General features: G+C 38.4%; 1 protein-coding gene and 1 pseudogene across 2 annotated transcripts in view; one reads left to right on the top strand and one right to left on the bottom strand.

Moving 5' to 3' along the window:
* Positions 1 to 10272, bottom strand: part of SOHLH2 (spermatogenesis and oogenesis specific basic helix-loop-helix 2) — a gene marked incomplete at its 5' end in the record, with an annotated part of 50278 nt that extends 40006 nt beyond the window's left edge. Inside the window, 2 exon segments of the mRNA XM_084234880.1 lie at positions 1885 to 2099; positions 10225 to 10272. Coding sequence (XP_084091006.1) covers positions 1885 to 2099; positions 10225 to 10272 — 263 coding nt within the window.
* Positions 10273 to 14564: 4292 nt separating this feature from the next.
* On the top strand, positions 14565 to 15299 carry LOC311172288 (large ribosomal subunit protein eL24-like; annotated as a pseudogene). The gene has a single exon. The product of its transcript is annotated as a large ribosomal subunit protein eL24-like (transcript).
* Positions 15300 to 16382: the final 1083 nt, after the last annotated feature.

Raw genomic sequence — 16382 nt, 5'->3', positions numbered from 1 at the left:
CAAGAAATCTAACTTGTGCTATTCCGAATAAAGAAAGTAGCAGTGGGGAGAATCCACAAAGGTATCAGACAGGAAGTTCTGTCTTTCAACAGCCTAGTTTTCAATAACTGTGATAAGACATAAACCTTGTTATTAAACAGCACTTTATTCTTCCCATGTTTAAAATATAGCTTCAAAGATGAACAAATACAAAACCTCTACTACATCTGGAGTAGCACAGCTAGCATTCTACTCCTGGAATGAACAGTTTATCAGCCACATGTATTTGTGCAGTACTCTTTGAAAACTGTATTAAACTCTAAACCATGTTCAATTTATAGTAAGTTTGGCATATACTGAATCTCAGAGGTAAGACTTAACTTCCAGACAGACGACAAATAATTACAGACTTTCAGAAAGAAGAAGAAGGGAAGACGAAAGAGTACTAGGTAGTTTTGTGACAAGTCATGTGACCTCAGCCTCGTTTGCTAACCTATCTAGTGGGGATGATGAAACCCTGCTCTACCTCTCTCACAAAACAGTTTAAAGCTGTTTCAATACTATGTAAATTAGATGTTATTATGAGTCTAGAACCAGAGGTTCTTTTTTTGAGTACACAATAAAATAGGAATAGCTTCAAAAGGAAGACCGTTCGAAATCTTTTTGGAGTTGAAAACCACTTTGAGGATTTTGCCTGGTTTTTCTAGAGTATAAATTTCCAGAAAAAAAAGCCAGCAACAACTGTAGAACAACAACTATCATAAAAAAAACTCCATGAGCAGCGTCTCTTCTCTTCCCTCCCTTCCCCCCCCCACCTCCACACACAAGTAACTCAGGAGCTTTGGCTTCTTCCCATTCAAATCTTTCTTTTACCCTAATACGCATCTCCTTTTTATTGAGAGTTCACAACATTGTCTCTGAACATTCTCCTTCAGTCTAGAAAGACCTGTTCTATAATTATGACAAGACCTTATATATTACGGTATTATCTACAATTACACTTTCTCACATCTTCTCATAGAAGAGGAACAAATTTATTCTGATCCAGAACTCTGTTTAAAAACATCCCAAATGGCTCAAAATCCTATGTCGTCAGATAAGGAAGAATCTAACTCTTCCAGGATTAGAGTTTAATTTCTAGAGTCAATTACATCAAACTTCTAGTGAATTTCAATGGAGCTACAAGATGAAACAAGAATATTGGAGGTGACATTGATCTGGACGCAGTGGATCCAGTCTCTTAGCCATTTCACATCAAGACATCTTTTGGGCCTCCTCAGTGGCGCAGCATGGGTTTGATTCCCAGCCGGCCAAGGAGATACAAACATGGCGCCACAGACCTCTCCTGCCTCGCCTGCTGCTCCCCTTTAGTCTGTCTGCCTGTTCTGCTCCCTGCTTTGTTTCTAGTGAATTCTCTCACCCTCCCGTGTCTCTGACCTGTTCCCCAGTTCTTGTATAAATTTTAAAAATAAAAAAAAAAAGGAAAAAAATTCTTTAAAAAAAAAAAGACCTCTTTTGATGTCCTTACATAGAGCTAACAGTGCTCACCTGCCTTAGCATCTGCCATAACAATTAATGAACTCTGAAAAGATGTGCCATTTTAATGATATAACTGTTAAGAAGGTATACCTACAGAACTAAGGTAAGCATTATATACCAAATAAATTCCTATGACCAATTAATTCTTACCATTCTTACATCCACTACTACTACTATTACTTTTTAAGTCAAAAAGATCATTCTTATAATAGTGTATCAATTTGGAAATTCAACACATATGTAGATTCTGTCCATGAAAAATACACCTCACCTTAAAAAACAGAATAGAAATGGTACGTTTTAAGGATTTTTATAGAATTAGGTTTCAATAATAACTATTCTAAGGAATAGGTTTTTGAAGATTACCTAATTAATCTTATGGCTTCTAGCTCCTCAGCAGTTGGTAAGGAAGTCATTTTCAGGAAAACCATGTTGAATGTAGCTATATCCCAAAGTGCTGCTGCTTTCTTCATATCACAAATGGTGATGGTAATTTCTGCTGTAGTTGAAAAGACTTTTTGTATAACATCAGCCAGGTACTGAACAGTGACATCTCCAACTAATAAGAGATCTATTTTTGCCTGAAAGAAAAAAGAAAAAAACAGGAGCATCATATAATATCTGTGCACAAAAGAAAATATCATATATGAGAGAATAACATGAAGGTTACAGATAACACTATGGCTGATGATACAGCTGGACTGAATGGTAAACTCTAAGCCCCTCAAAGGCAGGAACTATTAATTTCATGTCCTCAGTACCTAGGGTGGTGAATGGACATGAAGATCACACTATTTTTAAAAGTCTTGCCTACAAATATTATTCTGCTATGGTTTTCCTGCAAGTTTCTTTCTTGTTAATAACCAGTTTCCTAATCACCCAGCCTGCTAGAAAATCTGTTTATGAAGAAGAGACTCAAACTGATGACCCTCCCACACAATTTATTTTGATGAAACATGCTCTACAGAATAGAGATGAGTTAAATCCCTAAATCTTAAGAAACAAAGTTCTTTCTTCAAATGAAATATACATGCTATTTAAATCCCAATATGAGTCAAAAAATCTCTTTATTTTCATTTAGCACATTCAATCAGAAAAATATAATATCCATTTTCACTTTTTATTTCATTGTTTTATTCTATACAACTCTTGAAAATGTCAGAGTTGGGATGCTTGAATTAGCAGAAAGTGTCAGCAGACAGTTGGAAATACCAGGTCATAAAACAGGTCAAAATCAGAAGACAGTTTTGGGAGTTGACGCCAAAAGAAGAGGGTGAAAGAGTTGCAAATGTTTATAGGAAGAGAAAGGCAGCTTGCAAAGACACAACACTGCAGGGAAGATGATGGCGTAGGTGGCCCACAGTGGGGCTTCCCTCTTCTCCCTCTTCAATCTGGTTTTTCAAGGGCTAGAAAGAACAATGAGATGCAAACAAATGAGACAAATTAAAAGTAAGGAAAGTTTCTGCACTTCTCACTTTTACCTTCCTTCTAATTTTCTTTTGTTTAAACAAGGTGAGTCTTCCTTTACCTATTTCTCACATCCTAATTCAATCCCCTCCCTAGAAGTAACAGCATCAATGGCTTGGTCTATATCCAAACACATGTAAAATCCATGTAAAACTAATATACACATAAATGCTTTTTTTCCACAAATGAGAAATATTTTTTAAATTCACTGTTTTTCTCACTTGATACACTTCAACAATTCTTCAGAAATTCTGCCCACTAAGAACATTCTTTGTCATTTTCCAGGTTGTTACAGATTTATTATCTTAAATACTTTTTTCCTATCATTTGTTGGGATCTGGGTGGAAGGAGAAAGTGCTTATTTGCCATCTTGATCCAGCCTTCCTCATTTGTTATGATAGTAATTTATTAGACCATTCTTCTCAGGTCTGGTTCGATGTCTTAACAACACTGTGATGTATACCACTGTAAATATATCTTTGTGTAAATAAGCAAAACTGGAAGATGGAAGGTGATTTTTTGTTTTTGTTTTTCAACTTAGACATTTCTAAATTGGTCTCCCAAAGATACAAAAACATTTGTCCCTACCAGTGTACATGAGAACTCTTTCTCCAAATCCTTAATAAGATCATTCTTAATGTTCTATTCATTTTGCCAATATTGCATATATAAGCATATGTCAACTTTTATTTTGCATTTTCTAATTAATAGTGAAGTTGAGTATCTTTTTATTTTAGTTTTACTTTCTATTTAATCGTGCTTGTCTATTTGTTACCATTGTCCACCTTCCTCCTTGTTGTCCATCTCTTATTGTTCAATAGGCAATTATATATTCTGGATATAAGTCAGCAATTCTTTTCTAATCTGTCACGGCTTTTAACTTCAATGGTAAGGTCTTTTGTCACAAATACATATTAAATATTCAGTAACAAAACCTCCAACAGTTTCCTTTATGGATTGTCTTGCTTTCAAAGCTATCCCAATTATTAAAATATGCATCATTAGTGTATTCTAATACTTTAAAAGTGTTTTTTCCTGCATTTATCTTTTTATCCCATCTATAATTTAAGTGGTGATTACCTGAAGTTGATATCCAATTTCATCTTTTCAAATGCAGAGCTAATTACCTTATGATTAGCCTTATGATAGGCTTAATTTCTCTCAGTATTTTCAATACTTATGTATATAAAGTTCCCCCACCATCCAGGCTTCATTCTGATCAATTGATCTGTTCACCTATTTCTGGTTAATACCACACTGCTTAATTACTAGCTCTTTACATTATATTTTATAGTTAAAAGAACATATAGTTAGTTCTCTCTTTGCTGTTTTTCGATTATTTTCCATACCTTCTCTTACAACAGAATTTCAGAAATTTATCAACTTCCATAAAAAACTCTGTTAAAATTTGTATTCTGTTTGCAAGTGTTATAAAGATTAAGAAATACCATTATGATATTAAAACTCCTGTATGACTCAGAGAATTCAGGCCTTTTTTTTAATATCCTTCAGTCTCATAGTTACCTCCACATAGATTTTAGATGTGTCCTTGTATATTTATTCCTAGATACTTCAAGATTCTGGAGTCATTATGAAGGGGTTTTCTTTTCTCACTACATTTTCTGATTGATTATAATTGATATAAAGAAAAACTATTCTGTACAAGGAATTTGATTAGGTACTTTATGGTAATAGTTTCTGTATGCTTGTTCAAAAAAGATAAACACATGCAATTTGCAGCAACATGGATGGCGCCGGAAGGGATCATGCTCAGAGAAAAAAGCCAGAAAGAAAAAGAAAAATACCGGATGGTCTCACTCATAGCAGGAATCTATAAAACTTACATAAGGGACCAGGAAAAAGAATAACTATAAGAAAGTAAAAATCAAAATCAACAAACAACTATGAACCAGAGACACTCTATGAGAGGTGGGGGGCGGGGAGGTGAGGGATTGGGGTCAAAATAAGGGGGTCACAATTGCATGGGGAATATAAAATTTATAATAAAAAAAAGTTTCTGTATGCTTAATTCTTTAGAATTTTCTAATCACACTGTCATCAAAAATGACATTTTTTGTCTGTTTCCAGCATGTATGCCTTTCATTTACTGATCCTAAAGCATTGCTCTGGTAAATAGCAGAAATGACAGTGAACATTCTTGCCTTAGCCTTGACTTTAGTGGGAATATTTCAAATATTTTTACCACTAAATATGATGCAGAAAGTCTCTGGTCAATGCCTGTTATCAAGCTAAAAGAGTTTCTAATTGGAAGCTAAGAATTTAAAATCAGAAATGGATATTGAAATTTATCAAATACTTTTTTCAGTATCAAGTTGATTATATTTTTTTCTTCTTTAATCTGCTAAGTAGTGAATTACAATAATAAATTTCCTAATGTCAAGCCATCATTGCATTGCTGGAATAAACCTATAGATAATGTATAATGGGATCAAGTAATTCATTTATGTCTGATGTTCACCATTAATACTGAAGCTGGATACATTTTGTTTTATTATATCGTCTTATCTGATTTGGGTATCACTGTTATGCTAGTCTTGAAGAATGCAATAGAAGGTTTCAATAATATTGTATAATCTTGAATATTTTATAAAATATAGTAATGACCTGCTTCTTAAATTTTAGGGAAAACATGTTTTTGAAATCTGGGCCAAAAGTCATAGACAGAGGTGGGTTTTAGACTATTTTCTACAGTTTCTTAATGATTAGTAAACTTTATTTCCTCTTATATAAATTTTGTTCATACATCTTTCTAAAAATTAACATTTCATCTACCTTTTCAAGTGAAATAATTTTAAATGTACATTTTTATTACTTGCATTGAGTTTATCTTTCTAAACAGAAATTCAAGTATAATTAAATATTTCCTATAAATAGCATATATTTTAATTTTTAGACTTTTTACAGTCTGATATTTTATTTTTAATATAGATAGGATTTTAATTACACTAATGGCACTAACTAATATCATTAATATAATGAAATTAATATTTACTATGAAACATACACAATTTAATATAAAATGGTTTTATTCATTTATTTCAGGTTTCCCATTTACTACAGTGTCTTCCACATATGACTGGTTCAGTGGAGGGTAGAGAAAAAAATAAAATAAAATGACATTACAAAAAATTGTTTTTTCTATGCCCTCTGATAGGCTGATCATTTAAATGTCCCTTCTTCCCTCCTGCTGTTCCTACAATACTTTGGGAAATTAAACCCCTTCTTTCTGTAAGTAGCATTAGGACCTACAATTCAGTGTTACTTTTACCCTGTAAATACTTGTAAGGTCAAAATCATTTTGTCTGAACTGTTAAGAAACTGGACCATTTTCTTTTAGCATCCAGCAGCTGAATAAGCTGCTTTGGTTTCCTTTTTGTTTTTCTCTTATGCTCTGGGTTCTGACAGTATTCAACCCACATGAGTAGCCTTAATTTCTTTCTACTTGTCTCAAATACCTTAAGTTCTAAGATGATAGCATAATACTTTCAAATGTGCTTTGAAATTTGGAATTTCTACAGTATGGCATCAGATCCTTCTAGAGCCTCCTTCTCATTTCATAAACATTGCTCATTTCCAATAGCACTTTAGGAGCAATATGGGAATAAACACCCTGATGCCTTTGAGGGCAGATTGTTTGCAAATCTCCACTGCAGCACAGGATTTCTTCCATACCAATATTTTCCCCTGTGAACTAAACACCAGGCGCTGAAAGTCATTATCAAGTGATCAAAAGAGGAATGATTATAGTTTTGTTTTTAATTAACCTAATTGAAGCAACCTATGAATGTCCAAAAATAAACTATCTGCTACAGATCATGACCATTTACCATCTAAACTGGACACTTTTGAGACTAATGGGGATGCTAATACTAATTACACCAAGATAGCATGTCTAAGCATAAAATAGTATGTATAAACCAGAGTGTTCTAGGCTATGAATGAGTTGTAAAACTTTCTATTAGCTTTATTTTCTGTTACCTTTAAAACATCCTGCCACTGCATCTGGTGAAATATGGTTGATCTCTATTTATTCTCTCCGTAGATATTTATTTAGCCTCACTAAAGGACAGACACTGTGTTAGTGATAAAGGTGAACAAACAGACAAAGTACCTGCCCTCATGGGGCTTGCAATCTAGTAGCCTTTTTCTCTGCTGATTAAAAAAAGTAGTTTTTAATTCCAGGAACACAGGAAGAACAGTGGATGAACTTGATGCAGTGGGAAGAGGGCAAAAACTTTCAAGATAAATGGACCTTGGCCTGTGGTTTTGAGTTAATATGTATGTTGTCCTAATCTGGGACAGAATACCTAAAAGGCAAAACATGGAAAAATGTTTGTGCAATGCCCTGTAAGTGGTGATTGCTAAAATGTTTCCTCAAATAATACCAAATTCAAGCAGAAAGAACACAGAAAAAGCCAAATCGACCTGATGGAGATAAGATGTAGGAAAAGGTACATTAGAAGAGAAAAGAGGGGGCCTCCTGGTGGTGCAAGGCGTTGGGATGAGGCTGTCCGCAGCCTCTGCAGCACCAGTTCGATCCCCAGCCAGGGAGATATCCACATGGTGCAGCAGACCTCTCCTGACTCTCCCGCTGCTCCCCTCAGCAGTATACTTAAGTCAATCTGCCTGTTCTGCTCCCCACTCTGTCTCTAGTGGATCCTCTGACCTATACCCCAGTTCTTGTATACATTTTTTCTAGAAAAGAAAAGAAAGGAAAAGAAAAGAAAGGAAAAGAAAAGAAAAGAAAAGAAAAGAAAAGAAAAGAAAAGAAAAGAAAAGAAAAGAAAAGAAAAGAAAGGAAAAGAAAGGAAAAGAAAGGAAAAGAAAGTGAAAACATTCCTAAATCAAACTACTCTCAGCATTTCTTGAGCCATATACTTGGGAAACAGAGCCTATGGAAGAAAGGTGAGTTTTGATAACACACCAGCTTCTAACCTGAGCCTTTTACTAGCTAACACCTGGTGCTTCTGACTGTGATATTTTTGTCTCAGAGGCTCAGTCCCCAAATTCCCCAGGACCTCTCAGCGAGGTTTGTGGAGAAAATTCTAGAGTGAGCTCCAAAGTGCTTAACACTGGTGTTGGGGAATGGGTAGAAACCTGAAAGGAAATGGGGAAGACAGTGAGGAAGACTAGCACCACCAAGGCCCAATTCTGTAAATCCTCAGTCGAGAGCCTGCACTATGACAGGGGTATGAAATAACGCAGCTCCAGAAAGAACTGATTTGCTCTCCTGCCAAAAGCTTCCTTCCCTGGCCTACAAAGTCAGTGTGAGGGATAATAATCAGACAAACTAAGAACACTGCCCTAGTCCCACTATCCCAACGAAACTAGAATGAACTGAATAGCTTCTAATTAACTTAAATCTTGATTATTTATTCAGTTAAAAATACCTTATTGAAGGTATAATATGAATAAACACAGTTTATAAGAACCACAGATAAGAATGATAGAGACAATGAATGTTCCAGTACATTCTGCTTAGGAAGATTGTCTTTTAGTACAAAGACTTTCACCTGTGAGTACAATTGGAACCAACGCTAGATTTCATTTGGCAGAAATTTCTTTTTCTATTTGAACTGCTTATTGCACCTTAAAAAAAAACCACATTAAAGTAATACATATTCATTGAAAAAGATTGGAAAAGTTAAAAAATACAAAAACTAAGAAAAGGATCTGTAACTCCACCACTCAGGGATAAACACTGCCAACATCCTGTAGATCTTTTAAGTGTGGGCACTGTTTATAATGCAACATCATCAGCACCAAATGCTCTTTATCCACCACATTTGATTTCTGAGATCACAGCAACACACAGGGCACTCCAGTGTCTACAATTTTTAAAACACTGGATTTCCATTTGCAATCTGCGGCAGGCTAAACCCTTAATTAGTAACAGCAGGTGCTGAAGTGCTTAAAGCAAATCACTCCTCCATTTTAGTGAGTTGTTATTTATGTCACTCTTATCAGGGGCCAGGGGCGGTGCTGGCAATCAGCAGCAGCTGCAGGGGTAGAAGCCCTCACAGGGAATTGTTGTAAGTCTCTACATTGCCCAGGAGTCAGGGGTTTGAACAGCTCTTTCGGTAGAAACTGAGCAAGCTGCTCTTCAAATGCATACAAAAGGTCCAATTGGGATTTCAGACTTTTCAAAGATAGGAAATCACGATTATTTACGTACTGCTAGACCATCAAGATATTTTATTCAGTTCCATTCCTGCCATTTATATAAAATACTGTTTTTCCGTTGCGTTTAAATAAATGCCCCCATTTTGAAATATTTTTTCAAAACCTATTAAACGGTTCCACTTTAGAGTAATAATTCCATCAGAAAGTTTGTTCTTAAGGAGAATTAAGGATATACAGCATTCTAAGTGGGTAACAATTCTTTGAAACCCAAAAGTTTTTCCTCTCGTTTTTCTCTATCAGGATACGACTGAAACACCCAAGAAGAGAGTCAACGCTATCTTGCCTAGTTTCTGGGGTGGCTGAGGTTCCATTTTTATCTTCGAATGGTCACAAAAATGATTTCCTACTTCTGTTAAGGGGGTGATAAGTCAGTGCCTTCAAATGCAGCCAGTAGGCTTTTTCAGTTCCATGAAGACTGGGATATCTTTTCCCACCAAAGGCTTTGCATTTCCACCCACAACTGCCTGTTTGGAGGTAAACTGCTGGAAGACATGCAAGGCCACTTGGGGATGCCAGACCAGTAAGCAAACAAAAAAGAAACGTCACCCTGTACAGAGGCACCCTGTTTCCTGTACCCTGACATGCAAGAACACTACTATGTTAAATAAACTTTTTAATATTCGAAGTTAACGCCAAAATTGCCATTCACATTTTGTTGGGCCACCAGCCCCAAATAACCTAAGTTTTGCTCTAAGTAACCCTACAAATGGTCCGCTGCTCAAAGAGTCAAGAGCTTGGGATGGAGAGGGGTTCTTTAGACAGCATTTCAGTCCATTTTCTGCCTTTGCTTTCCTTTCCTTAGGTGATTCAGCGGAGTCCCCCGATAGGGGCCCAGCTTAGGAGGCCCGGTCTGCACCTCACGGCCTCCGGCCTGCCTCGAGGCCCTGGAAGCGACCCTCCCTGTGGCCTCCCTGGCACGCCTCACCTGGCCGGGAATGAGAGATACCTGCGCCCCGCCCGTGGGCCGCTCGGCGCCGGCCCTGCGGGTGTGAACGCAGCTGCCTCTCCTTCCTCCTCCTCCCCGAGGCTTCTTACCTGGCCAGAAATTTGGCCGAGCTCGGGGCCTATAATTGGGGCCGCCATGGCTGGTGCCCATGTGCCGGTCCGGTCCTGGGGCGGCCTCCCCGCAGTAGGAGCTCGCGCACCCGCCGCGTCCCCGCCTCCCGCTGCTAATGGCTCCCGGCCCGCAGCTGGGGGCGCGCGTCCCGCCCGCCCTTAAAGTGGCGCCGCCGGCCCGGAGGTCCAGGCAGCACCTGGGTGGGGCAGGAGTGGCGGGGTCGGGGGACGGGGGGGGCAGTCCAAGGGGCCCTGGGGCTCTTTGGGAGACCCTGTCTTTGCCTCACTTGTCCACCACAATTCTGTTCCCCATTCCGGGCAAGATCACCCAACACCAGGCCTCCGGTAGAACTGCCAATTTCAAGAAAGGGGACGCATTGCCTGGGCTAGGGTTTGTCTAAAAAATCTTAACAACCCAAATGCCCCCAAATAGGTGACTGGACCAAGAAAATGTGGTATATATACATAATGGAATATTACTCAGCAATCAAAAAGATAAGCTCACGCCATTTGCAGCAACATGGATGGAGCGGGAAGGGATCATGCTCAGCGAAATAAGCCAGAAAGAAAAAGAAAAATACCGGATGGTCGCACTCATAGCAGGAATTTAGAAAACCTAAATAAGGGACCAGGAAAAAGACTAATTATAATAAAGAAAAAAATCAAAATCAACAAGCAATTATAATCCAGAGACACACTTGGGGGGGGCAGGGATTAGGGTTAAAATAAGGGGGGGGGGAATTGTATGGGGAATATAACCAAGATGAAAATGCATACATTATGCAAAAATGAAAAATGATGTAAGAATTATATAAAATTAAAAAAATTTAAAAATCTATAGAGTATCTTCTTATGAGAAATATTTCAATTAGAAATTAGTAAACAGGCTTTTTTCTTTATCCTAGGCAAACAAATGTGAAGGAAAATGAAGGCAAGTGCTGTCACGGTGAGCTTTTCAAACCTCTGAAAAAATTAAAAATTTTAGAAGCATTTTACGTTGTCCTATGATTCAGCAAATATTGTCCCCATTTACTGAGAACATGCAGCATAAGAAAGTCTTCTGGTGAGTGCTGCTATGAAATCCACTATATTGAGCCTTCTCTAGATATTTTATTGAGATCTATTGAGTGTCAGAATCTGTAGGGCATCCTTGCTCACGACTATGCACAGTACCTGACTTTTCCATTGCTAGAAGGGGAGGAGGGACTGTAGAGAGGAAAGGGAGTATCTGATAGTTTATCGCTTTTCCCTTACTTGAACCACTGGGCCCATGGGCTCTGGGCAAGCTCTCTTTCATGATCCTCGGCTCTGTGTTCTGCCTCCTGACTTAGATCATGAGAACATGCACAAATTTATTGTGACTGCGCCTTTGATGGGAAGAAAAGGTGATGATAAATTTCTGATAGGATCATTACAGATTATGTTTGAAAGTAAATGTACATGTTTTAATAGATATGCACTTGACTATTCTTTTCCAATTAACCAGAGCTGCGAGTACCTGGATAATTGTCTAAGAGCAGTAGTTTGCTCATCAGTATAGGGCAAAGGTGAGTCATGCTGAGGCATCCAGGAGGAGTGTGAACTGAGGCAACTTTGAGCATTTCCCCCCTGCTTGGAAATCAGGTGTGTGTGGCTCCAAAGGTCTTGATTAACAAGTCAGATGCTAATAGTGACAAAGACTGATGCTGTTAATGAAAGTGACACAGACTCATTGCCTTAAAGTTTTGAGTGAATAGTGCCCCTGAATTTATGTGAGAGGAAGTAATTATTCTTGTGTTGGAGGAAGCAAAAAGATAAAATCTCTTCTGTGTGTAGAACATGACTATAACCTTCATAAGAATCAACTTAGATATTTTGAGTTCCTAGTCTACTAAAAGACAAGAATGTTTATAATTAAACAGGTATCTACTACAATGACTCTTACTGGGGGCAATGTTGCCCCCCAAGAGACATTTACCAATGTCTGGAGACATTTTCTTGGGTTGTCACAGTGGCATTTAATCAACAGAGGCCAGGGATTGCTGCTAAGTATCCTATATTGCACAGGATAGTCTACTACAACAGAGAATTATCTAGCCCAAATAAATATCATTAGTGCTGAGGTAAATATACTCTGACATTCTAAATTATAACGTAGAGTGTGAACCACTGACTTCCTTTGTTATCTTTAGCATTCTTGAATCATTTCTATCATTGCAGAAAAGCAGGCAGAGGGCTACTCTCTGTGGCTCCCTAAAGTATGCCAGTTATACACTTGATGGAAAACCAAATACTAAGTTATAAAATATGAGAAATAATAACATATAAAGAATAATTCCACATACAGAAATATATCTTAAAACTTACAGCAAAATCCAAATTATCTCTTAAAAATGGTTTTCCAGCCATTTAAAATTAATAGTAAGATGTTTTAGATTCATAGTAATATGCTTTAGATTCTATTCCCCCTAAAAAATTAATAAGTTTAATAAAAAATTAAATTAGAGCCTCCCTGGTGGTGCGGGGTTAAAGTCTCAGCACTATGAAGCTATTGCCAGCCACTTCAGCACTTCAGCATGAGTTCCACCCCTGGCCAGGGAGCTAACACACATGGCGCAGCAGACCTCTCCTGTCTCGCTGCTCCCCTCAGCAGTGTATTTCAGTAGGTCCACCAGTGTATTTCAGTAGATTTGGCCTAGACTGCAGTTCTTCTATGCTTAAATAAATAAAAAATAAAAAAAATCTTTTAAAAAATAATTTTTACATGATATAATGCTCCCCACTCTATGATGAATCCTCTCACTCCACCCCACCTCACCCCCACCCCACACCTCTGGCCTCCACCCCAGGTCTTGTATTCATAAAAAACCAAAAATTTAAATTAAATTAAATTAAAAAATCAGTTTAACTTGTCTAAAAAAATTAAATTAAAATTGTTTATATTTTACAATATGCATATACCTTGGATAGGTTTGCAAGTATTACTGTATACATGGTCTCTTCGAAAAAACTTACATAAACAACCTATACTTAAGATGTTTGGAAATTTTCCATCCAGCTATTTAATAGGAACTCTTACATATAAGCTATGCCCTAGATTGTTGCTTACTTGGCTGGTTCTCAGAATCACAGAAATTTAGAACTCAATGGGACTCTAGAGAACATCTAATTGTCCTTTCCTTTCAAAGATGCTGAGGCCTAAAAGAATGTTCTCAAAGTCGTAACACACACACAGAAGTTGCAACCCAGAGAATAAACTAATCTCAAGCATTTTCCCTAATGATTTTTCACCGGAGGGCCTCCCTGTTGGCGGAGGGGTTAAAGTTCCAGGGCTATCAAGTTATAGCCAGCCACTGCAGCCTGAGTTCAATCCCAGCTCAGGTCACTGACCCACATGGCTCGGCAGATCTCTCCTGTCTCACCCGCTGCTCCCCACTCTGTCTCTGATGAGTCTTCTCACCCACCACACCTCTGGCCTAGACCCAGTTCTTATATGCATAAATAAATAAAAAATCAAAAATCTTTTAAAAAATATTTTTTACATGATATAATGCATCAACTCCACTTTTAAAATACGTATACTTTTATTTTAATTATTTTTTAAAAGATTTGTGTTAATTTATGCATACAAGAACTGAGGTGTGGGGCAGGGGGCGGGGTGTAAGAGGATTCACCAGAGACAGAGTAGGGAGAAGAATAGGGGGATCTACTGAGGTATACTGCTGAGGGGAGCAGTGGGTGAAAAAGGAGAGGTCTGTTGCACCATGTGGGTCAGCTCCCTGTGCTGGCCGGGGATCGAACTCTTGCCACAGTGGCTGGTGATAGCTTGATAGTGTTGAGACTTTAACATCTGTGCCACCAGGGAGGCTTTTATTTTATTATTTTTTTGAGATTTATTTATTTTTGCACACAAGAACTGGGTTATAGGCCAGAGGTGCAGGGTGTGAGAGGATTCACCAGAGACAGAGTAGGGAACAGAACAGGCAGATCCACTGAAATACACTGCTGAGGGTGTTACAGGGCAGGGAGAAGGGCACCCCAGACCCCACAAACTTGTCTGCTCTAAATAGGTTCTGCCATCTGCCACATCAACATAAAATATATGAGATTTTAATGAAAAGGAACAACACAGGAAAGGCAAAGAATATAGTTTCTAAATCAAGCACCCAAAGTTATCCATCCCCTAGTGGGTAAAAGTCCACCCAAATGGGATTGGCTCAGAGCAAGGCCTGAAAGCCTGCCACAAGTCTAAGGCACCTTCTGGCGGGGACCCACAGAAAAGAATTAGAAACAACCAGACAACTCTTCGCCATCTTTCGTCCTCCCTGGCAGCCGTAGCCATGAAGGTTGCGCTGTGCAGTTTCAGTGGGTACAAGATCTACCCGGGACACGGGAGGAGCTAGTCAGGACGGACGGGAAGGTTGTCCAGTTTCTTAATGCAAAATGCGAATCAGCATTCCTTTCCAAGAGGAATCCTCGGCAAATAAACTGGACTGTTCTCTACAGAAGAATACACAAAAAGGGACAGTTGGAAGAAATTCAAAAGAAAATAACCCACCGTGCAGTCAAATTCCAGAGGGCCATCACTGGTGCATCACTTGCCGATATCATGGCCAAGAGGATTCAGAAACCTGAAGTTAGAAAGGCTCAACGAGAACAAGCTATCAGGGCTGCCAAGGAAGCAAAGAAGGTTAAGCAAGCATCTAAAAAGACAGCAATGGCTGCTGCTAAGACTCCCACAAAGGCAGCACCTAAGCAAAAGATTGTGAAGCCTGTGAAAGTTTCTGCACCCGGAGTTGGTGGAAAATGCTAAGTTGACAAGATTGGAATTTTAAAATAAACAGATATCTGTCTAAAAAAAAAAAAAAAAAAAGAAACAACCAGACAAGTCTGGGAGGAAAATCAAGATAAAAGCTGTCACTGTTATCCATGGGTTATAATTCTTCTCAACAGCATCTGTGTCACACAGTCCACGACCAAAAGGGAAGTGCAGTTTCTTCACGTGTCTCTGCTCCATGTATCTCCTCTAGGTCTCCTTTTGGCTCTCCATCCTTCTTCCTTCTTTCCTCCCTCCCTTCTCCAGCTTCTTCATTTCCCTGTTCAGTTCCACACTTCCTTGGGTGGGGCAGGAAACCTGGAACCTCCCCCTTTCCTGGGGACCACCCTGTTACTAGGGAAGCAGCAGGGCCGGGCAAGACAGGTGAGGTCTGCTGCACCATGTGGGCAGCTCCCTGGCCCACAGGGGATTGAGCTCCTGCTTCAGAGGCTGTGGATAGCTTCACAGTGTTGTGCTTAACCCCTTGCACCACCAGGGAGGCCCCCAGGGAAGCTTTTAAACCCCATCTTGAAAACACCTCTTGCACTATCTTTGTAATATTAAATCCGGTTTACCATAACTTGACTAACCTATTAAGTTCCATTGTAGGAATATAAATAAGAAGATTTTCATAATGTTAACAGAGGAAGGTGATTTTTGCTTCCACTTTGGCCATCTTCCCTGCTCTCCCTTCAGGCAATTCATCACAGAATAGCAGGATGGTCTTTTAAAATGTAAATTGAGTATTAACTCTATTTCTCAAAACACTCCACTCATAATAAAATCCAAATTGTTTTCCATGTCTAGCATGGCTTTATATCATCTGACACTAGTTCCCACCTATAACTCTTACCATTCTTACAGTTTTCACAACCTCTAGTCAGTTAGCCTTCTCCTAGAATAGCAGGTAAAACTAGCACATGTTGGCTTTGTTCTTCCTTCTTCTTGAAAAGTATTTCCCAAGATTTCTCCATTTTAGATTTCTTTTATGATGGCACCTCCTTGAACACTCCCTATCATAGTGTAACCCCTTACTCCATTTTTCTTTGTTATTTTCTAACATTTATATTTCTAATATCATAAAACATATCTTTGTGAATTTGTTTTTATTTGTATTTTCTCCCTCTCTCTATGAAGAGAATTCATATGAGTCAGTACCATCACCTTAAATTGGAAAAGTACCTGGTTCATAGCAGCCACTAAAATATTTGAATGAATTAAAGTTATTTCAGTGACTGGTATATTTGTACTTGGATTTGGGTTTTTCTGGCTGCAGGACCATGATCTGGGTTTTCTTTCAGAATGACACTCATTTTGTAGGGGGAAGAAAAAGTCAAGGTTT

This window comes from Talpa europaea (assembly GCF_964194135.1).
Source record: "Talpa europaea genome assembly, chromosome: 6".
Classification (NCBI taxonomy): domain Eukaryota; kingdom Metazoa; phylum Chordata; class Mammalia; order Eulipotyphla; family Talpidae; genus Talpa; species Talpa europaea.
The sequence above is the reverse complement of the archived record's forward strand: the minus strand, read 5'-3'. Positions and strand labels throughout refer to the sequence as shown.